Source organism: Leptopilina boulardi, unplaced genomic scaffold, assembly GCF_019393585.1.
Source record: "Leptopilina boulardi isolate dan_hultmark-lab unplaced genomic scaffold, ZJU_Lbou_2.1 LbouV2_31, whole genome shotgun sequence".
In the NCBI taxonomy this organism is placed as follows: domain Eukaryota; kingdom Metazoa; phylum Arthropoda; class Insecta; order Hymenoptera; family Figitidae; genus Leptopilina; species Leptopilina boulardi.
This window is the reverse complement of record NW_026137874.1, coordinates 1,715,957-1,739,912: the sequence shown is the minus strand read 5'-3', so window position 1 is coordinate 1,739,912 and position 23,956 is coordinate 1,715,957. Positions and strand designations below refer to the sequence as shown.

The 23,956-nt window shown below is 24.5% G+C and overlaps 3 protein-coding genes across 8 annotated transcripts in view; 1 reads left to right on the top strand and 2 right to left on the bottom strand.

The window, feature by feature from the left end:
• Nucleotides 1-259: 259 nt before the first annotated feature.
• Nucleotides 260-3,091, bottom strand: LOC127283314 (RISC-loading complex subunit tarbp2-like). Its single transcript, XM_051308089.1, has 3 exons — nt 2,756-3,091; nt 1,773-2,113; nt 260-1,696 (listed from the first exon to the last, which is right to left on the bottom strand). Exons 2-3 carry the CDS (start codon nt 2,097-2,099, stop codon nt 977-979), a joined length of 1,047 nt encoding a protein of 348 aa, XP_051164046.1. The 5' UTR covers nt 2,100-2,113; nt 2,756-3,091; the 3' UTR covers nt 260-976.
• Nucleotides 3,092-3,747: 656 nt separating this feature from the next.
• LOC127283298 (SUN domain-containing ossification factor) overlaps nt 3,748-23,956 on the top strand; it is a 172,688-nt gene continuing 152,479 nt past the window's right edge. For 4 of the 6 annotated variants that reach the window (XR_007843331.1, XR_007843332.1, XM_051308060.1 and 1 more), the window contains exons 1-6: nt 3,748-4,196; nt 4,651-4,849; nt 4,941-5,065; nt 19,152-19,792; nt 19,896-21,757; nt 22,317-23,450. Coding sequence is in view for 4 of the 6 variants with exons in the window: in XM_051308060.1 (XP_051164017.1) it covers nt 4,138-4,196; nt 4,651-4,849; nt 4,941-5,065; nt 19,152-19,792; nt 19,896-21,757; nt 22,317-23,450 (4,020 nt within the window). In the remaining 2 variants the exon portion in view is untranslated. Of the gene's footprint in view, nt 4,197-4,650; nt 4,850-4,940; nt 5,066-19,151; nt 19,793-19,895; nt 21,758-22,316; nt 23,870-23,956 lie in introns of those variants that run through there. The other 2 variants (XM_051308059.1, XM_051308061.1) reach the window with 2 other exon arrangements.
• On the bottom strand, nt 12,409-14,636 carry LOC127283311 (uncharacterized). The gene is made up of 3 exons (XM_051308087.1): nt 14,341-14,636; nt 13,920-14,087; nt 12,409-12,931 (listed from the first exon to the last, which is right to left on the bottom strand). The coding sequence occupies exons 1-3, from the start codon at nt 14,428-14,430 to the stop codon at nt 12,728-12,730; spliced, it is 462 nt and encodes a 153-aa protein (XP_051164044.1). The 5' UTR covers nt 14,431-14,636; the 3' UTR covers nt 12,409-12,727.

Genomic DNA, 23,956 nt, shown 5'->3' with positions numbered 1-23,956 from the left:
CACATGATAATCTCAAAGAAATTTCAGTGGGAGAACGAGTTCCCTTTTTGGTAAAGTTTGATCACATACCTATATATTTAATTCGAATATACTAACGCGTCAAAATTCCCGCCTTTTAATGCATGCCGATTGATATTGAAAAAAAAAAAATTACAATCAATAATAATATAATTTTACCGTCAATCAGAATTTAAGTAGAAGTTTTGATTTTTCACCTTTCTGGACTTAAAAAGACTTTTTTTTTTTTAAATCAAACAAATTTTATTATCTGAAATTTTTATTAAAAAATACATTTATTTCAAGAAAATAGATCACATTTATCAAGTTACAAATAGATTTAATATTTATTGAAAAAAGAATTTTGCTTGATTTTTCCCATGCAAATTTACAAATTTTTTTCGATTGAGAAAACTTTCGTCAAATTTTGTTTTTCTATAAATATATCACAAGATAAACATTTATAATACAGTAAATTAAGAAAACAATTTTTGGAAAATATATATCGGCTTACAATGAAACATTCGTCGAATCTAATCATTTGATTTTTCATCATAATCATTATTATACCATTATATTTGGCGCATCTGGTTTTTAAATTAAAAATTCGGCAAAGACTTGAAAAAGTCAAAATGGCGGATCCAATATAGCGAATAGTTCAAAAAAAAGTAAAATTGCGGCCCATCCTATACTTTAATAAAAAAAAAAGAAATTCTTAATATTTTTTTTCAAGCATACTAAATAAGTCTTTGTTATATCCTTACATAATAAATGATAATATTAAATAGAAAAAAGTGTAATAAACTTGAAAGATTATTATATTTTAATAAAAATAATATACTATACTTTTTTCTAAAATCTATTTTCATTTTATATAAAAGAAAAAGTATAAAATATCAACAATAAAACAGAACTTGTTAAACTTAAAATAAATTAGAATTATTAATACTCTTAACGATTTGGAACTCATGTAAATTATTTAAATTAATAAGACTTTTATGCTACTTTGAATACTTAAAATTGCTCTTAATCGAGCTAATGTCAATGTTTCACCAACACCAATACCGGTAATAGCCGGTTCTGTATATAATTTATAACCAGCTGCATAATTGACACTAACATTTTGAGTGTTTGCAAAACGATTTAATTGTAAATTTAATGGTTTTAATTCAACATTTAAAATTTTAGCAATTCGATTAATTATCAAAAGATATTTTTCAATAAATGTAGTATTTTCTGATATTGTACTAATATCAGCTAATAAATGAAGAATTCTTTGCCTGATAGTTGTATCATATTTTTCCGATGTAAAAATTCGATGACAATTTTCAATGTTTATATTTTCGCTCAATAGAGGTGTAATTGTTAATTTTGTTAATTTTAAATAATTTTCAAGAGCAATTTTGTTTTCATTTTTGTAATCAGGAAGAATGTCCTCTATTATAATGTCCTCTACATTAAGACCAAATTCCTCATTAACTGTTTCTACTTTCTCCCTTACAAAAATCTTATATTTTTCCTTTAATTTGAACCATACTTTTTTTGCTGCCTCACTTTTAGCTTGTTTTTTTGTTCTCTCAATTCCTTCTTCTATAATATCACCAACTTGACATTTTATCTTAAAATTCATATGATGTGGTCCACATGAAATTTTCTCATTGAATTCAGGTGATTTTATTTTTTTCTTTGCACATAACTCCTAAAAGAGAAAAATTTAAATAATATATTTTAGAAATAAAAATTAAAATTATACTTCTCGAAAATGTAAAACATACGTGTATTAATCCAATGTAATTAATTCCTGTTTCTGGAGATTCATTTTGTATATTTAAAGAATTTGTTGATGTTAGTAATGATTTAATATTATTGTTAGAGGAATTATTTTGTCCTAATAGTGTAAGCATTTCTTGTGCTGCATTGTGTTTTGCCATTTGTTTTGTTGGACCTTTTCCGATAACAGAAAATTCATGATATATAATTTTGAAAGAGAATTCATGATCATTTGCCCCAATCATTCTATCGCCAAGGTATATATAATTAGGTAAAGGAGGATTTCTTTTCACCGTATACTCTCCTAATAAGGCAATAGGTGTTTTTTCCATTTTTTTTTATTGTACTGTAAACAGAAAATTACACATAAAGTTAAAATTATTAAATTTTATTCTCGCAAGTATTTTGATTTTGATTTAGGAAAATATTATTCTTGTATTTATTATTCATCTTTAAAATTGAATTTAAGCTCTTTATACATATATAAAAAAAAAACATAATATTTTGAAAATATTAACAAGTATACATTTACAATATATATTTTAAATATTCGATTCTGAATAACTTTTTATATATTTTTCTACTTTTTAAAATTAACATTTGTTTATTATCTCAAAAGAGTTAAGGTTAGTTATTTTTAACATAAGAAAAGAATAAATATCTTTAAAGAAACAAATTAAAATTTTATGTATTTGTAGATATTACAAAATAATGTCAAATGAATACTTTTATGACTTATGAAAAAACATGTTAATAGCAAAATATTTTTATAAAAAATTTTAATAGTTGTTAAAAAACATAAATGAATCAATTTTCAAATTAGATGGTTGTAATTAATAATACTTCAATTTTTAAAAAACTCTTTTTTTGTAGTCTTCCTTTGATATTCTAAGGATGATGCAATTCAATATTAAAAAATCTTACAAAATTCTAACTGAAATTTATATAATATACTTAATTAATTAATATTAATTGAGTTATTACTTACTTTGATATTTTATAATCGTTATTTAATTTCCTATTATTTTAATGTATAAGATACTAAAGGTTAACTGACATGTAGATTTTCAATTTTTTTCAGCAGACTTATGATGTGTGTGTTATCAAATCGGGGAATTCCACCAGTGCAATAACAATGAAAAAATAAAACACAAATCAAAGGAAAAATATTTACACACATTGTAACTGTAGATGTACATTCTGTAAGTATGACTCTTTACCACCATGTAATTTAACTGATTTAACTATACATTTTTTGTTTATGATGAAATAACCAAAGTAATACATTTTTGCTGATTCTAACCTAATTTCAAGGGGGGTAATGTCATTTTTTGCGCATGCGTTTTGTTCAAGGTCATGTTTTATAACTAATAATTTAGAATTAAAATTTTTTTTAAAATCCTTTTTTATATACAATATCTAAAAGTAAAATCATAAAGATTTTTTAATTTTTTCCATATTGTTTTCATATATTTTATTTCTATATATTATAATTAAATTGAATTTTGTGCTTGTTATGTTGGTTAAAGTGTCTTAAATATTGGCATTCCTGCCTGATCTTTGAATAATTTTTTACATTTTTCTTAAAAGAAATGTAAAATAAATGTAATTATGATTATTAGTTTAAACATTATGTTAATATTTAACATTCACAAATATTAAAAATATATTTTCAGAATTTATTATTAGAAAAATTTTTTACTTTACAGCCTAAGAATACATTCACAAGTTGCAGCGTCCAATTGTCCTCTGTAATGGACCAATCAAATTCTACTCTACACTCATTGCAGGAGGTATGAATCAACCTTTAAACTCGTTATTACGGATGTGCTCAAAAACAAAAAAGTGAGTAGTATTAACACATTTAATTGTTTATTATTTTAATTCCCAAAAAATTATTTAATTTTAAAGGACCCATTTTTTATTGTTTATATGTTTATTTCGGATTTTTTAAACGTCACTCATTTTTCGTCATACGCGCATGCGCTTCTAAAACAGCTGATTACCCCGTGTGCTGGAATTCATTTATCGGTTGCATATATTTTTTCAACCAAAAGGAGGAAAAAAAAAAATATGATTTTCTTATTACAAAATACAATTTTACACATAAATAAAATTAAGTGTCGTATATTTTTCTCTCATTTCTCGTGAATTACGTATAATTAAAAATATGACGAAATTTTATTGGAGTTTTGTTTGTAAAATAGTGGTGTATTGAGAATTCACAGTGACACCACGTCAGTTATTTACGGAAATGTTAATCGTTGACTTGAATGAATTTAAAAGAAATAGAAATAAGCTTCAAGAATTTCGCGCGCACTTATTTATTAAATTCTTTGAGAATGGTGAAATGACATTTGTGACAAGAAAATGAAGTTTTGTGTAACTTATGTGTATTGGACTCTTCTGTTAATATCCGTCATATCGAGGTAAGTAAATTAAAGACCATTAATTTGGTTTATTTAATTTTATTATAATATTAAATCTCTAATTTGATAATATTAAGAGTTTTTTTTAAATAATTTATTTTCTGTTATAACTTATAAATAGAAAATGTAACGGATATGTAGAAAAATTTGGATAGTTCTCGTTCATTGTAGATTGCGATTTTTAATGTTAAAAAAATGGACAATTATTTTTTTTATTAAACAGAAAACTTTCTTATTTATTAATTAAATTAGTTTTTTGATTTTATATTTCAAAATTCGGAAGTTTTGAAAAATTCCGAGCATGATGATTTTTAGGTTAGAATTGTTTAATTATGTGAATTTAAAAAAAAGTTATTTAACAATATTTTACAATTGTTATTAGTCAGTATTTATTATATAACTAATTAATCTAGTTTTATTCTTTATTTTGAAATATATGCATTTTTTTTTACAGTGGTGTCCTGTTTTTAATAGTAGCATCAGAAGGAGTAAATATTGAAGATTCTTCATTAAACAATGATGAAAGTTATAAAGTCACTAATAACTTTACAAATAAGGAATCTAAAGATGTATTGTCAGAGAGAAACAATCCTTTTGTTTCCGACGTAAAAATATCTTCATCTATAAAGACTGACGATGTAGATAATGTTGAGGTAAATTGTGAATTTCTCTTTTTTTTTCATTTTATAGAAATTAATATGATTTATTGTCATATTTTTTAAAATTTTTATTGATATTTTCCAGCAGAAAAAGAAGAAACTAGTACCAAATGATTTTCAAGTTCCTCTTGGAAATGAAGAACCTAAGAAAGTCGAGGAAATTGAAGTACTTGCTGAGAGTTTGACGCAACAACCGAATTTATCTCAAGGGTGAGAATTATTTCTATATTAATATATTTTTTTAAATAAAATTTGAAATTAATTTTAAGTTTGAATATTTTATTCTGTCAATTTTACATTAAAAAGTTTTTAAGAAAGGCTTATGAAAAAAAAACTCAAATCATTATTGATAATGTGAGATTTACTTGAAACCATATTGGCACACGTAAATCGTAAATAACTTTGTTTGATAAAGTTCTGACGTATTCTTGGCATTCCCCTCATTATTATTCGTGAAAATTCACAATTCTGATAATAGTTGTCAAAATGAATTGTGCAATTCAAGATTATAATTTCTGCACTTTTTTATTATGAATTATTCGTGAATTTAAAATCTCAAGGTAAACTTTATTGTGCTCTGATTATTATTTTTATAATTTTCATGGACCATTTACTAATCTCTATTTCTCAGTGACCCCGAAATACATTTCCAAAAACAAACGCAATACTTATAAAGTTGTTCTCCTCGAATTAAACATTTATATCGAATTTGTCCCTCTGAATGACAATTTTTTTTTCTCAAACCCTGAATTTAAAAACATTAAATATTCAGTTTAATTTAATCTTATCACTAATTGAATTATAAAAAAACAAACCATTAAAAAGAAAAAAAATATCAGATTATTTTAAATTTCTTTGTTAATTTATATTAATTGAATTAAAAATTTTGATAAATCAAATTAAAAACTAAATTATTAGTTTAAATTGTTAAATTTTCAATTCAATTAGTAAAATTAATTTAATTATTAAAATTAATAAATCTGTTAAAAATTTATATAATAAAAATTTATACTTTTTTTATGAATTTATTTTTTCTCTTTAGGTAGGAAAAGTTTATAATAGTTTAGACAAAGTTTTAGGTGTCACAAATTTCGAGAAAGGTTTAGTAATAATTTTTGTCGATTAGCACGTGAGAGACTTGGTACTGTAGATTATGAGGACAGTTTAAATGAAGTCATTCGTCAAAATGGGAAAAGTTTCTTTGAATCAAACGACTTTTCATAATTGAGAATTTAAATAATCTAATTTGAAATAAGAACCATTGCATTTTTAAAATTCAAAATTTTTTTTTTGTAAAAATATTTTGAAAATGTAAAATAAATTTTTTTTAAATTTTCTAATTAAATATTTTTTATATTTTCATATTTAAAAAAAATAGTTATAGTGCAGAAAGTTTTATTGATTTATAAATAATATAAATATTATGATGACATAAAACAATGACAAGAATTTAGAAGCATGATAGATAATGATAAACTTGATCTTCAATAGTCAGTATAATGATTGGTTTAGAAGGTTGAATTATAAAATGCATACAAGCGTAAATAATCCACTTTTGTGATGTTATTATTATCGATAATTATGTATATATGTTGATATAATACATGTGCACACAAATCAATGTATAATAATAATTACTTTTTTTTTAAAATAAGCAATTTGTCGGGAATCATATGTTTTCATTTCTCTATAGATGTTTAAAATTGCATCATAAAGTTTTCATATACGTTAATCAATTACGTGCAAACATGTAATATATACGCATTCTTAAGTCTCGAGTTCAAGTGGAAACGTGTTTCTTTTTCAGATCGTTGCTAATAATAATCAATCGGTTATTCGCACGACTTATTACATTGTTTATTTTGAAAATTAAAAAAAGAAATCATTTTTTAGCAAAAAAAAAATTACAGTTTTGAACTTTAAATAATGCACTGATTTTTATTTCATTGACTTTTAGTTTTTTTTTTTATCAATGAATACAGAATTTTTAAAAATTACAATTAACTTATTAATTAAATTTGTTAGTAAAGTAAAAGTTATATAATAATTAATTTTATAAAATTATTAATTAATTCTTTATTTTTTATTATCTCTGTTATAAATATGAGTTATTAATTTCTTTACAATTGAATGAACTTTTATCGATGAAATTCTTTGTAAGTTAATCATTCAAGTTTTGTATCATCCTCGGCACGTGTCATAAAAAAAGAAGTACGACGGAATTCCATCGAGAAACCTTTCGTTTTAGATGCGGTGAAAAAATTATGACGTTAGGTCGTCACCGAAGCCGTAGATTGCGATTCGATTGGTTGTTTATATATACACAGTTGATTTTCTATATTTCTTTTTTTGCATACTTAGAATGGTGAATCTATTTTGATGTGCTAGTAAAGGTTTCAGACTCTGATCTCACTTCTAGATTTTTTTTTTTTTTTTTTTAATATTGTAGGTACAAATAGGATTCTGTTGTAATATTGAAAGATATAATTAGTTAATACATAAATATTGTAACAATTTTTTGAATTTTAGTAAAATATTTTTTTGAATAGACATATTTTTGAAATATGTAATCTTGTGAAATATTTAATATTTTTGGTTTATTTTTGAAATAGTCTTAAGGAATGTTTTTTTTTAATATTTTGACGCAATACAATAGGTTTGAATTAGTCTGGGCTTAGAATTTTTTTTTTTAAACTTTGTTAAAATTTGTTTGTGGAATATTATTGAATTAATCTTGTGAAATTTATTCCGAATAGTTTCGTGTAAATATTGTTTGAAATATTTTTTTAGGAAATTTCAAAATAATTTTTAATAATCAAAAAATAAAAATGGAAGATATTTCCCTTTATTTTTGTCAGGTCTTTGTAAATTTTCAACTTTCCTGTTTGTGTGCTTGTTGCATTGCTTGTGGTCCTTAAATTACAAAGTCTATAATAGAGGTTAACGTTTCTTGCAATAATACTTTACAACACTTTGTGGTATTTCTACACAGTTATTTATATATATATATTTATAATTAGTGTAGAATTTTTTAACTTTATAAGAAAATGACTGAATTTGCATTTGATTAAATTTTTGCATTTAACCTTTTTTTTGTTATTAAAAAAAATAACAATAAATAAAAAATTGGTTCAATAAGATAATTAAAATTTTAGTTCAATATATCGAAATTAAAGATTTTATTATAAATTAAAAAATGGTTTTTTCTTGAAGAATTATCGAAAATTGTTTAACATAAATTAGAGATAAAATAGGCGCCTCGAGTTTTCAAGTGTTAATTTGTTTAAATAGAAGCCTATATATTTTTGTATCACCTGACATTTATCTTTTAGAATGACGTAAATAAATAGTCTGTTTTTTTTACATTTTTATTTTCAATATCTTAGAAATAAAATTTAAAACACGTGCGTTTTACTTAAAATAAAATATATTTTATTTATAATAACAATAAAAATATATAATTGTTTTTTTGACCGCGGTATGATTAATTTTAAAATAAATTAAGATTTAAATTATTTATTGTATTATTTATTTTTTTTCAATTTTTTATTTTAGAAAAAGAATCATCTTCGAAATAGTAAATTTAAATCGAAATTGAAACTTATTCATTTTTATTGATCCAGCTATTTAACGACTTTTTTTTTTTTGCTTCACTAGACAGTAGTGAGTTCAAGGTTTTTGCAATCGCACATAAAAATCTCTTGCATTTACCATAAACAAACAAAAATAGAATTATTTTTACAATATTCATTTATATTCATAAATTTTCTTTAATTTTTTAACATTCCTGTAACTTTGCACTTTTTGCATTAAATGTTTTCTTATAATAATTAAAAAAAAAAAACAAAGGAAGAATATTAATGTTGTTCATTTTTCACGAATAATATAAATGGAAACATATTTGTGTTGTTAAAGATAATTATATAAAATTATCTTTTATCGCATGTCCCGACAATAAATTCTTATAAAGGAAAGCTTTCCTTGTATCGTATAAAATGATAAGATTATATATTTAAATTAACATTCTAATTGTGAATTAATTTTATTAGTTGATGTCTTTTGGATGATCGAAAATATTTTCATATTTCTAATACAAGTTTGCTTTCTAATCGATACGAAAACGTCACTAAAATTATTTATTGATAATTTTATATTGCTCCATCTGGCAAATATACATTTATCTTCCTTTTTTTTATTACATCAAATAAATTTTTTTTGAGTAGAAAATTAAATTAAAAAAATTTTTTTTTAATTTTTTACAAGTTCAATGTCTAAACTAAAATTTTACTATTTAAAAACAGTAACTTTATTTTTAAAAAATCGTGAAAAACATGGAAAAATTTTTGTAAAAATAAATAAATTTTCTTTCAATATAATAAATAAATGAATTGTTTTTGAGTGAAAAAGATAAAGGAAAGTAGCAGTTATGAATAGTAGATTAGGAAAAAAAACTTGAAAGGAAACGTAAAAAAATGCGACAAGAAATAGAGGATTATGAAAAAAGAAAAAAATGTTGAGGATAAAATTTATTGTTAGGAAGGAAAGAAGAAAAGTTTTGTGGAAAGGGTGACACAAGTAAAGGAAAGTAGAAGGGGGCATGACCGCGTCGCGACGCCGGTATTCCACTACAAGGCAGTATTCACTTTGGCTCTTATCAATACGGATGCATTTGCTTTCGTGTGTATTGTATTATCTACATTCCCTCGTGTCCAGTTAAAAGTGAAATATATTTTCGTTTTTTGCCATATACTTTAAATTGAAACACGTGAAAAAATACTATTGGCTCCCCTCTCATATTTCTTACACACATAGACACCTATCTTTAATTATTGACACATGTGGAAATTTTTTTTTTTCGTAAACAATTATTTACATACAAAAAAAATACATATATTTAATCAGTAGTTGGTAACATATTTTTTGCAATTAACTCATAGTAAATGACATTTTTTTAATATTATTGTGTAACATTCTTTTATGACTTTTTAAACCAAGTTGTACGGAGAAAAAAAATAATTATGCGGAAAATTGTGGAAAATATTGCAAAATGTAAAATTTTAAAAAAGAAATATTTAATGAAATTTTGTTTAAAAAAAAATGAATAAGTAGACATAAAATGTAATTAACGAGGAGAAAAAGATGATCTTATTGTTTTGTGTGCAAAAAAAAAAAAAAAGTGCGCGAGGAGAATGAGAAACTTGAAACCCTTGACGAGATATGCTCTTGAGCATGACCATTTTTAAATGAAAATTTTGTTTCATTCTTGGTGACGATTTTCATCATCATCATCTTGAAAAAGAAACCTTGGTTTTAATTTTCAGGAAATACTTTTCATTTCCTTGTTTTTGTTATATACAAAACTTTTCATCTTACAACAAAAAAAGTTATATTATTTTTATTATGAATATTTTTTATAAAAATTTGAATTTACAAAGCGTCAATTGTTTATATTTTTTATAAATAACGTGACAAACTAAATAAATAAATAAATTTTCCTTGCGCACTTTTATTTGAGATTAAAAATAATTATAATTAGACATATATAGTAATTCTATCTTTCACACACAATAAATATAATTATTGAATCTTGATAACAATTTAAATGTGTAGATTTTTTTTTTGATAAAGAATTTTCTGTTTAAAAAAAAAGAAAAAAGTGCCTACGTGACGACTCAAGTGTGTTTGAATTAAATTTGAATTTTTTTGACTAGAGAGCATATACGTATTATTTTTGTGCTCTAATTTGCACATGTTTTTGATGAATATTATAAATAATATATATAAAAGTGAATTGAAATGAATTTCTAAAACAAAAAAAAGTGAGTACAATAAATTGCAATATGAGCGTGTAGATTTGTAAATATTATGTTTCACAAGTTATAAAGTTTTAATGTTGTAATTAAAGCAATATGAAAACAGGTGGCCGAGTTTCTCATCAGTGGAGTGTTTCTTACTCGATAAGTAGGTACATGCCTCGTTTCTAGGTGAAGTCGTGTCTCATGTGATGTATTTACTCACATTCCATCACCTTCGATAGCAAATGAATCAGTTTATCTGATTCATTTCTTTTTTTTTTTCCTCAACTCATAATTTCGATTCTCTTCATTTCATTGCATAGGTAGCTGAAATTTGATTCTATTATATTATCTTACGTCCTTTGATATTTCTTATTCAATTTTTTTTTAAATTTGTATTTTACTGGGAAATTTATTGAACATTGAAGGAATATTTTTGTGAAATGTAGGAAAATTTTAGGAAATTATGGAAAATTTGTTGAAATAGTGTAATGTTTGAGGAATAGTTTTTGTTAAATATTGCAGGAATATTTTTAAAATATTTTTTTAGAACATTAAGAGAATATTTTTGTAAATTAGGTCATCTTCCAAAATATTGAATTTTCGAAAATTAAATCAAATGTGTATATATATATATACGTGATCGAGTCACAGGTTAATAACGTTATAATGGAAATTTAATTCACATTGTTCTTTAACACGAACGTGTCCTGTCATCGAGCGCATAATAATCTTGTTTTACGATCTGATAATGAACTTTCATACATAATCTTGTGTTCGCCAACACATTTGCAGACTAATAGCAAAATTTAATTTCATTTATATGACAAGCAACAATTAATTAATTAAAAAAAAAAAAATTTAATTATTTTTATCTTGGTTCGTCTTGAAAGAAAATTAAAGGGAAAATTTCTTCTTTTAGACAGATTTTTTTCTAAATGTTTTTTTAATAGTGGAACTTGAAAAATTGTAAAGTTAGATTTTTAAAGAATTTAATTTTGAACATTTTTCCCTGATCCTGATTGTAAGGAATAAATAAAGTATAGAACTGAACTGTAAAAAAGCATTTGCCAGTTTATCGATAATTTTTTGCTTCTTTTTTTTTTTTTGAAAGAGTCTAGTCTTTTATCTGCTCTATTTACTTTTTTTCCCTGAATGAATTTATCTCAAGTCTTTGTAACCGAAATTTCTGGCAAAAAATTGAAGCTTTTCTGTTTCAATCTTCAAAGCTCTTTTCTACATTAAAAAAAAGTACATTTTTTTACACTTTCTTTTGAAATCCAAAAGAAATATGAAAATTGTACTATAATCGAATTTAATGAAAATTATTTGCTTCGTCTTTAGATTGATTATTTATCCTTTGTTGTTTTATTCTGCATTTTATTATTTTTTTTATTGCTTACATCTAAAGAAAATATTGTTGATAGTAAAATATTCTGAAATATTATTTTCACTCGTTTTTTTTAAAAAAAAATATTTGTTGTCTCTTTTTCTCACATCACTTGTGTTTGAAATGTTTCTCAGAAAAATTGAAATTTCAAATTCAATATCCATATACCTATATATATGGGTATATGAAAATGTATGCGAGATCAAGTAATCTCTATACATATAGAGAACATTTTTATTTCAAATACAATTGTATAAAAAATATACATATCAATATTCTATACTTCTACATATTTTCTTATCAAACTTTGTGTGCTTATTAAAAAATTATCTATTAATTTAAAAGCCTATAAATCTATTTTTCGTTTGAACATTAATTATTCTGCCATATTTTTTTTGAAATAAAATAATTTTACCTATAATATATAGAAACTTTTGCAGTTCTATATAGATTCAGTAAAATTATTTAGTAAAAAAAATAAATCGTTTAATTATTTTACCTACTTTCTGGATTTTCAATACAAAATTTAAAATTTATATTTTGTATTTTAAATTTTTTCAATTTTAATTAATGTATGTTTTATGGAATATTTAGGCGTTTCTATTATTTTTTCTATATACATATATATATAACGGCAATGTAAAAAATTTTTTTTCTTTCTTTCTTTCTTTTTTTTATTAAATCACGCTATTCGTATTTATTTATAAAGTACACGTCCAGTGCAAAGACAAAAGCAGCTAAAAGTGCAAAAATTCCACTGGCCAATGTTTGATCGAGATATTGATTTAAATATTGAGAAATTAAATTGTTTTCGAAATTGTCCCAGTCGTAGATTAAAATCACACCAGCAGCAAAACACAATATAGCTCCCATTCCAGTAAAAAAGAGAGACTGTAAATAAACCAAACAAATTATTTTTAATATAATATGAATATAAAAATTTGTTTTTATTACTATTACACTCGTTAATAGTAATTGTTATATATTTGTAAAGAAGTGAAGAAAAAAAAAAACATGGGAATTTTTTTCGGGACTAAAATATTGATATTCTATTAGTGAATATATATTTTGAAACGAAAAATTCTTATCCATTTCATTTTTACGATGGGAAATATTGATTTTTATTCAATTTCAATGACAATTATATTTCCCTGAAATATAAAATGTATTGAAAATTCATTTCATTAAAATTCGTTTTTTTCAGTTATTTTTATTATTATTATTATTGAATAATAAAATATAAAGTATAGTGTACGTTAAATAATTATCACTTTACATTCTTGTCTGACAAACCAAGCATCTAATTATCAAGTAATTAAGGGCGTCTATATTACGTATTAAGTTACATAATGTATCACCCTTTTAAATACAATGCTTCAATATTAATAGAAGCCGTAAAAAATATCTAATTTTTTTCAAGAATTTTAAATTTATATTTAACAGAATACAAAAAAAAAATAGAAATACATTTTTTTAAACGATTATTCTAAATTTAAAAATATAAATATTTTACTATTAGTTGAATAATAATAATTAATGTAATAATAAAAATAATAAAAAATAGTAAAAAAAAAATATAATAAATAATAAATTTATTTTTTTTATTCAATTTAGAATAAATAAAATAATTATTATTTAATTGTAATTTTTTATAATAATTTTAATTAAATTTTTTTTTTTAATTTTTCAAAGATTTACTCTCTCTCTCTCTGTTTAACTGGTTCATGTAATTTTTCTCCTCAATTGTTTCCATTTAACTTTGACTCCCTTGATATTTCAACATAATTTATTATGGGAAATGAAAAAAGTTTTTCACACGGAATTGGGCTTTCTCTCTAAAATGGAAAATCCTTTTGAGTATAAAATTGAAATTGCTCACCATTTTTTTTGGCATCTTCTCGCCAATTAAGTAGCAAAAAATGATAATTGAATTTATTAAAACGTAGCCACAAATCGCTACATAAACTAATCCAGTGTTTTTAAAATTTGCATGTAATCGACTATTAAATGGTCCCACTATCAGTCCCACACTGACAATGCACAGTATCTATAATAATTATATAAATATATATTTTTAAATAATTATTAATCACAATTATTATATTTCACTTAAATCATATATTTTGAAAAAAGAAAAAAATTATATTTTTTAATTTAGTTTTGCACAATATTAATTATTGGTAAAAAATATAAAGAAGAAATTATTAACTTTTTTTTTGTTTCACATTTTTATTAATATTATTATTAATATTGCAAAAAAAAAATTTGTTTATCCGCAACTATTACTGATAAATACTAACCAGCTCAATAATTTTACAAAAGAAAGGTGACTCGTTCATGTTTAATTTGAGCCTAGAGGCAATATTTGGCCTTCCACTTTCTTCCGCCATAATTCGAATAAATTTTTTTGATAAATTAACTTTTAATAATTTATTCAATCTGATTTTTTGCACTGATAAGGAAAAAAAAGGGAAAAATCTACACAATATTATTTTATCTTGACCGTTTCTTTTCTATAGAGACCGTTTAAAAGGCCTTTGGTGTGCTTGAGACAGTTCAATTGTCACTTACTGTGTGCAACTTACGTGAAGTAGAGTAACTCCCCACTTCCTTGAAGTTAAGTACATTTGATTCGCTATATAGAGATGATTCTTGTACTTATAACTTCTTTCAAACAATATATAGAAGTTTTCTTTTGTTTTTCCTATAAAGTGTTGTTTTTCTATTGGTTTTTCCCTTTTCTAATATATTAGGTGAAATTAATTCAAACTTATTTTTATTATTTCATAGCGCATATTCCATAAAGCTTAATTAATTGAAAATTTTTTTTAAATCACGCCAATCTAATATTACAACTGAACTAATTAAAAAAAAAATTAAATAATTTGTAAGTACAATTGAAGAAGTTTATACATAATTTTTTATTGTACTTTTTTAGTACCTTTTTTTAAATTATAGTAAATTTCCAAATATTTATCACAATATTTTATTAGTAAAGATAAAGTAATTTTTTTCTTGTTTCATTTTATAATTGGATATCATTATTGAAAATAAAATTTAAAAAAAAATGCGATTATAATTTGTAGAAGAAAATGATAATTATTTAAATTTACGACTTTTTTAATGGGAACCGTTACGTTAATAGACACACAAGTTTTACTTTTAGAAATATTAGAAGTACAAACGTATTCACTATATCTATATATGACAACCACCTACATTCATCTGATTGAAACTCTTGAACCTCAATTAATCATGCTTAATGATTATTGCCCTTCTGAGTGTATCGAGTTTCGCCCTCTCTCTTTTTTTTTTTAATCTGACTTTCATTCCAAAAAAAAAGATCACAATTATTTTTTTTCTTTTCATATCTTATCTTATTTAAATATTGCATTTTATGATTGCTTTTTTATTACATCTATTTAGATACATGACCTACAAATTTTTTGGAAAAAGTGATATTGAAAATTAGTTTTAGAAAATTGTAATTGATTTTTTGTTAATATGAATTTAATTTGTCTCGATAAGGAATTAATTGATAAATTGTAAAAATTGTTTTTTTCAAAGATCTCTTTGAATTTTAATATTCAAATTTATAGGAAGCAATTAGCATCTCTCGAATATAACAAGTCTTGCATTCTTTTAATAATTTTTATCTATTCTTATTCATGTTATTTCATATATATATCTCATTTGACATACTCTGCGACGTGAAATTGAACGTGGGACGAACCCTTGCGAAAAAAGCGAGTAGTTCCCATTTTAAGTATATTTTTTTCTAACTCACTAAAAAATGAGTCAAGGATAATGAAAATTTGCAATATTAAATGAGAAAACACCTACTTTTTTTTTACAATTTTTTCTATGTAAATTTTACATATAGAAATTAAAATTAAATATTTTTTGGCAACAATTTTTAATTTATTTTGTGAATATAAGTTATAGAAGGAAATATTTTTATTTCTTTTTTATTATGAAATTGTCACGATTTCAATCGAGAATATATAACAAAAATTTCATTTGTCTCTGTTGGTACAATGGTCATTTCCCATATATACCCTCTTCATTAAATAGATTTCAACAGAATAGAAACAGTTTCTATTGGGTTGACTATAATACTTGTTCTTCTTGTCGATTCAATTATTTCGAACCATTCACCTGTAAAGAATATATAGACAAATTTATTATTCCAACAAAAATTCACTACCCACCATCATTGCAAACTGGTTCTTTACTTAAATAGAGATGCAAATAATATACATTTATTTCTCGCCTTATAAATTCTCATTGTAAAACAAAAAAAAAAAAATTGCAAAAAGTAATTTCTTCTATAATAAACTATATAATATGAAATTATCATAATAAAAAGTTTTCTTATTAAAGTTTTCTTGCATTTTATATCTTCAATATTTTTCTGTAAGAAAATAATTTTTTTTTTGTTTCCACGCAAATTAAAAGATAATTTAAAAAACTAATTAAAAATAGATAATAATTATTATGACAATAATAATAATAAAATTAAGTGAAAATGAAAATTTAAACTGTAAAATTGCTCCCTATTTTTTTCTAGTTTTTCGTAAAATATGTAAAAAAAAAATTTCCCAAGTCGGTGAATGACTCTTTATCCATGACAATCTTCATAAAATGTGATTTATAGATCAATTGATAATTTCTGATGTAGTAATTCATAACACGATCGTAATAGCTATGAGTTAATTAAGAAGGTCAATGAGTTTAGTATCTTAATCATAGTAGAGTCATAATGTCGATCCTGAATATAGAACGTATATTTAATTTATAGAATATAGATAGAATAAAAAATATTAAAATTTTTTTTTAATTATACGATCTTCAAATTATAAATTTATATCAAAGTAAATACAGATCAAAAAATTTTCAGAAATAATTTAAAAATAAAAAAGAATTTATAATTATAATTTATAATTATTTTTTATTAAAAAAGATTATTATTACAATGTGAAAAGAAAATTTAAAAATATTGATACAAAAGTGAATATATAATTTGTTTTCTATATACATATTATGAATAAATTGTTCAATTGTATATCATTTTCAAAAATTTATTATCCGATAAAATCTCGATATTCTATTTCCAATATATATATATCTCATTGCTTTCTATATAAAATACTTATATTCACCTGTAAATCAATATCTTTAATCGTCTCTAAATTTAATTCCAAAGATTATTATCAGGGGTGACATTTTAGACTGTATAATAATGTATATAGTTTTAAAAGGGAGGGAAAGTTTGTACATGTCGAAAGTAAAGGAAATTAATTCCCCCATATGTAAAATATATAAGAGTTTTCTATATTGACACTTTGAATTATATTTTATAAACTTCTCTTTAGGTTTCACTAAACTTTCTTTGCGAAATGCACTTGAAATCTTCGTCGATCAAGTTTTCGCTATTAAAAAGTCTCTGTTCTCAATATTTTTTTATAGAAAGTATCTCAAGTGTCATCCTTTCCCTTATATATCGTTATTCGACGAAATTATTTTTATCTAGTCGAACGATTAGAAAATTTATTCCATCGATTAAAGGAGTCGAGAGTTAAAAGGACAGTTGTTTTAGATATAGAATTGTTTTTAGATTATTAAATAGAATTTTTTTGTGAGTGTAATTTTTTTTCTAAATTTGGAAATTTTATTTTAATATGGTAGGATATTATTTTCTCCAGTGTCTAGAAAGCTTTAGTATCTGTATATTATTTATAAACTTTTGAGAGATAAAAGTTTATACAGATGTAGAAAAATGTCGACAACATATATCAAATGTGAAAGTATAAAAATTTTATCATTTTTCACGAGACAAGCAATTTTTCTCAAGGGATTGATAAAGAATAGTCAAGTCTTGTTAAATTAACTTGTGTCCTGAAAAGAAAACGACGTACTATGGAAAGTTCACTTTCAATCAGATGACAAGTTTTCTTTTTCACAAAGCAAGTACATTTATAGAATGTTCTAATTTTTCAAAAAGCTGTCCTCAGTCTTCACTGCAGTCTCTTATTTGACAAATTGCAATTTTTTTTTAAATTCAAAACTCAATTCTTTTTAATTTTTTTCTTTTCGCATTTATAATAGGAAAATAAAAAAGATTTCAATTTTCATTTAACCAAATTGTTGTTTAGCGAAAATCATTTCTTCAATTATTTTAATACTTATTTCCCGTAGCAAATTTAATTTTATCTCGGGCAAGTGATTAAGAAACTTCAATTTCACGAATGGAGTGATCAAATTAAATTGATGAAATGGGGATTAAATTAGATTTCGTTTGCAATTGATTTAACACCGTTTTATGTATTCAATTGATTTATTTCTTTTTTTCTTGAAATAAAGATATCGAAAAATTAAATTATCTTCCTGAGATTTTGAATTTCTTATAATTAGGTAGCGATGGAAACTTGATCATCTGAATTTTCGTATTGATTATTTCTTGTGAAACAAAAATAGACTTTTTTTTAAATTTAAATTAAATTTGCAGGATAAAAAAATTCGAGTTAAACAAAATAATAAGAAGAGAAGGGGGGAGAATTATAAAGATTTTGTTGGAAAAATTTTAAAGTTATGTTATTGAAATTATCAATGATACGTAACGAAAGAAGCAAAAGAAAAAGGATATGGGAAAGATTATATTAAAGAATTCTCAAGAGTGTCCTATGCACTGGATGGAGGATCCAGGAACTCAAATTTCGACATCTCGATATCTTCTTCATGCGGCTGCTCTTTATCTCGTTATTATAATTACACTATGGTGCATTCCTGCCTGTTTTTATCATCGGTGAGATAATAAATTTTAAGTGGTAATTCCTATTTATAGGAAAAATAGTTGATGGAAAATAGAGAAAAAATTTTTTTTTTTAATTATCTATTTTACATAAATTTCAAAATACCTGAACCAAGTGGTTTCAAGTTAAATCCATTTCAAGAAAAAAAAAAAAAAAAAAAAGCCAGACAGAATAAAATAAATATTAGATATAAAATTTGAAACTTTTTCAAAAATTTTCATTTTGTTTTTAAATTTGTTTTTTTTTTACTAAATAATATTTTTTTAAATAGAAATTAACAAATATTTTTCTTTTTACAGAATATCTGAATCCGGTCAGTCGGTGGTACTGACATTAGTCGATACTGCAGCATCTGAACTGCAAAGTTTGGCTGATCCAAAAATCGTCTCGGAATTTAGAGCGAGATCTTTATCTAATAATTTATCATTAAGTAATACACCAATTAGAAAGGAAGAAGAAAAAGAAAAAAATTTCGACAGCGTCACTGACACAAAATCAGAAATTGTGATAACAACTGAGAGAATTAATGATAGTGTAATTGTTGATAATAATAATAATAATATTAATAATAATAATAATAATATCAGTATCACCGAGACTAAAGAAACAAAAACGCTTGATGATGATAATGATGCCGAAACAGTAGTTATTGTTAGAGCTGAGAAAAAAACGGTTGTCGAGGAAATAAAAATTGATGATGAGAATTTAAAAATTGAAGATGAAATTCTCACGAAAGACGAATTATTACAGGACGTTGAATTTAATCAAGTTTCAGAATTAAATGAAATAACAATTAAATCACAATTAGTTGGTAATGATGATTCACCATCAGTTGCTCCCGATGGTATTGTCACACCAGGATCATCTGACACGCAAGAGGACATGCCATCGTTTATTGAATGGTCACAAAAACAATTGGAGGAAGACGAGAAAAAGAAAAGTAAGTTTCATTAAAAAAAATTGTTTAATATTCTCAAATGTTTTTTTTTCTACTATAATTTATTTTTTTAAAACAATTTTTCTTCTTTTTCTTTTTTTTTTAGCACATCCAAATGTTTCGGTACAAACTCCTGGCAGTCCAGGAAAAAGCGTCGGTGGAATGAAAATGCGCTCGAAAAATTATGCCTCACCAGATTGTGGAGCGAAAATTATTGCTGCAAATCATGAATCACAAAGTGCTCGTAATGTTCTTGTTTCAACGCGCGACGAATATATGTTAAACAAATGTACATCACGAATTTGGTTCATTGTTGAACTTTGCGAAGCAATTCAAGCGAAGAAAATTGAATTGGCCAACTTTGAATTATTTAGTTCCTCACCTAAAGAATTTTCCGTGTTTGTCAATGATCGTTATCCAACACGAGAATGGAGTTCAGTTGGTCATTTTACTGCAAAAGATGAGCGTGACATTCAAAGTTTTGTTCTACAACCACAATTATTTGGAAAATTTATTAAAATTGAACTTCATTCACATTATGGATCGGAGCATTTTTGTCCAATTTCACTTTTTCGTGCTTATGGTACCAGTGAATTTGAGGTACTTGAAACAGAGACTGAGGTACAAACATCAAATTCAGAAGACGATGACAATGACAATGAAAATGGTGAAGAACTTTTAGAAGTAGAAGGCGGTGAATCGACGAGAAATTTATTTGGCAGTGCAAGAGACGCTGTTTTAAGTATCGTTCGAAAAGCAGCTGAAGTTCTTGTTAAAACAGGTGACATGAGTCGAAATAATATAACAAAAATTCAAGAAAGCATTAGAGGTGATTTGTTTCAAAGTTCATTTGCCAGTTGTACAACACCGAGATATGCGATTGTTTGTAAAAATTGTTCAGACGATAGATTTGCAAGAGTTTTTCAATTATTGAGCTGTAGGCATCGTTACTTAAATTCTTTGCTAGAGACAAATTTAATAAAAAATTCTTTACCCAATAGTCATCTTTGTTGGGCACACAGTGGAAAATCATCCGACGAAGATGGAAATTCCTGTAAGGCAAGAGATCTTCAAGCAACATTTCTTGCATCCGTTCTTACACCCGATTATCTCGTTGCTCTATGCAATGTTCTTGCCGCAAAGGACGGAAAAGTTGTTCTCAATTCAAGCGATGAAATTGCACCAATTCCTGACAATGGAACATTAAAGGAAGAAATTCCCGGCACCAAGGAAGAGAAACGTGATTTTTCAATTGACAATCTACAACCAACGTCTCCTTGTTCAACTGACATTAATTCTCCATCGTCATCGTGCAAACCAACAATCAATATTCAAGAATCACGTCGTGATAATTTACCAAAAGAAACTGATTCAATTTCACCGTCAATTGTACCCACAATAACAAAAAATCAAGTACCAAATGATATTATTACCACACAAATTAAACCAACAAAAACATTGAGTAATGAAGAAACAAAAAAAGAATCAATTATTGTACCTATTTTGGAACCAAGTAAAGATCAAATCGATGATTTGAAGCAACAGGAAATTGTCACAACTACCATTGCATCGCCAACTGTTACAAGTCCAATAACAAAAATACAAGAAAATTTATCAATTGAATCGAAAATTGACAATACGATTCATAATTCATTGGGTAATAATGAAGGTGAAAAATTGGATGTTGATGATAAAGAAAATGCACAGAAAATTCAAGAAATTGTCAATAAATCAGGTGATGTAAAAATTGATGGACAAGAACAAAATAAATTAGATTTAGGTGAGGATGCTAAAATTTTATCGCAAGAGCAAATGAATTTCGATAGTCTTCTGTCAGATTTTAAAGAATTCGAGGGCGAATCTGTAAATAATGGACAAGGTGGAAGTGCTTCTGCTGCTCAACCTACGGCTAGCTCAACGCCACAGCAAAAAGAATCTGTTTTCCTGAGACTCTCTAACAGGATTAAGGTATGTATTGTGATTTAAATATTTAAAAGTAGTTTTTAAAATATAAATAATTCAATTGAAAATAAATTTTACAAATTACTGATAATTATAGTTTATTTTAAATTTTTTATACAAATCAAAATCTTTATTTGAAAAAAAAATTTAATTTTTAAACTAATTCTTATAGTTTTTGTCTCAACATTATATAAATTTGTAAATAATGTTTGAACTTTGGCTAAAAATTATACTATTTGTCACGATTTGATTATAAAGATTTGTCTGTAGAAAATATTTACGTAAGCAAAGTTTTTGAATATATCTCGCGCAGACGACCGAATCCAATTAAATGAGAAAACAAGTGATGTAAACAATGATGTAAAACGATTTTCACCTATTATCCCATTACGTTTTCTTTTTATTGAATTATGTTTAACACGTGATTGTCCTTTTTTTTCTTAAGATGTTGAAAATTATTTTTTTATTTAACAAAAAAAATCTATTTTCAATTTTTATTATTTATAATTTAAAAATGATTATTAGTTTTTGTTTATTATAAAATTAATGAATTATCAATTTTTAGGCTCTCGAGCGTAATATGTCATTAAGTGGTCAATATTTAGAAGAATTAAGTCGAAGATATAAAAAACAAGTGGAGGAAATGCAACGTTCCCTTGAACGTGCAACATTGGCAATGAGTGAAGAATCTCGTAAAGGTGAAGAACGTGATTTAAAAAGAATGGAAGAAATTACAGCACTTCGCGAAGTGATTAAAAGTCTTTCAATATCGGTCGAGAGTCTTGTTTATGATCGAGATAGTTGGCAAAGTAAATTATATTATCTCGGTGAACATGTCATTCTCATCTGTATAAATGTCATTATTGTCAGTTTTATTATTTCATATTATCGAAGAACAATTGATTTTGATGTTGACGATGATGATGATAGAGAAATAAATGTATTTCAAGAAAATAATAAAGTTACACGTCGAAAACCGACGGATTTTCTTAGGGAAAAAACGGTTTTGCCGAAAAAATCGAAAAAACGAAGACCAAGTGAAATTGCCAATAATATTGCTGGTACATATGAAGAATTAATGATAGAAGATCAAAGATTAAATTCAAGAAAAGAGAAGAAAAGAAAACGAAAGAAGGAGACAACATTTAAAACAATGAATGGCGACACTAAAAGCAATATTGTACGTTACAAAGAAGTTTTTAGTGGTACATCAAATAATTTACGAACATTTTCGAATGATGTTCCAAAGCAATTTGTAAATTTAAATGATAATAGATCTGATAGGGAAAATTATGGAGATTTGATTAATGAAAATCTTAGCGGTAGAATTGAAATTCTATCAACAAACGAAAAATCAGGTGGTAGTGATGAAAATTCTTTGATTCCAAATGAAATTCATAAAAATATGTCCAGTAATGAAGATGAAGAAGAACCAGTGAAAAAGGGATTGAAAACTGAAATTTTCAAATCGAAATTATCATCACCATCGTTTATGAAAACGGCACTTGGATCGCGTAGTAAACGAAAAACGGAAAATTGGGATAAAAATAAATTTAGCAATTCTAGTCTTCAAATTACAACTGATGGACATTTGAATGGTTCAACGGCAAATGGTTATGCAGATGAGAGTGACAGAAGTAGTAGTGCAACGCCAACTTCGGAAAAGAAAGAAAAAAAAAGTACTGGCTTGAGGAAAATGGTGAGAAAATTTTTTTGATTGAAAGTAGTGGACTTGAATTTTTTTTTTTTTTTGCAACAGTAAAAAATTGCGAATAAGGGAAATTTTCATACAAAATAAATAGAAGCCAGGAAAAACAGTAAAGAAGACTGTAGTGCCATTTGATAATTTTTTTCAAATGAACGCAAGAAAAAAAGATTGAAATCTTGTAAATGGTATTTCGCTAGGTTTTTGCTTTAATCGTAAGACTTCGTTTATCATTATAGTGCTAATTTTTTTTTTTGCAAATATTCTACTTGAGCCAAACAAATTTAGCAATTTTAAAATTCTTTTTATTTTATTTCAATTAAAAGAATTTTTTATTTTTAATATAATTTAAAAAAATATTGTACTTTTTAATTTTAGTGAAATTTATATAAAAATAATTTTTTTAAATTTAATTTTAATGAATTGAAAAATTTATATTTATTTTAATGTGAATTCATTTTTAAAATATATTTTAATTTTCAATGAAAATCTTGTAATTT

Excerpts from the sequence above, each read along its gene's own strand:
- LOC127283314 (XM_051308089.1), bottom strand. The coding sequence starts at position 2,099 with ATGGAAAAAACACCTATTGCCTTATTAGGAGAGTATACGGTGAAAAGA. Across the intron at positions 1,697-1,772 it reads ATTACATTGGATTAATACAC|GAGTTATGTGCAAAGAAAAA; the intron begins GTATGTTTTACA and ends TTTCTCTTTTAG.
- LOC127283311 (XM_051308087.1), bottom strand. The coding sequence starts at position 14,430 with ATGGCGGAAGAAAGTGGAAGGCCAAATATTGCCTCTAGGCTCAAATTA. Across the intron at positions 14,088-14,340 it reads TTTGTAAAATTATTGAGCTG|ATACTGTGCATTGTCAGTGT; the intron begins GTTAGTATTTAT and ends TAATTATTATAG. Across the intron at positions 12,932-13,919 it reads AGAAGATGCCAAAAAAAATG|TCTCTCTTTTTTACTGGAAT; the intron begins GTGAGCAATTTC and ends GTTTATTTACAG.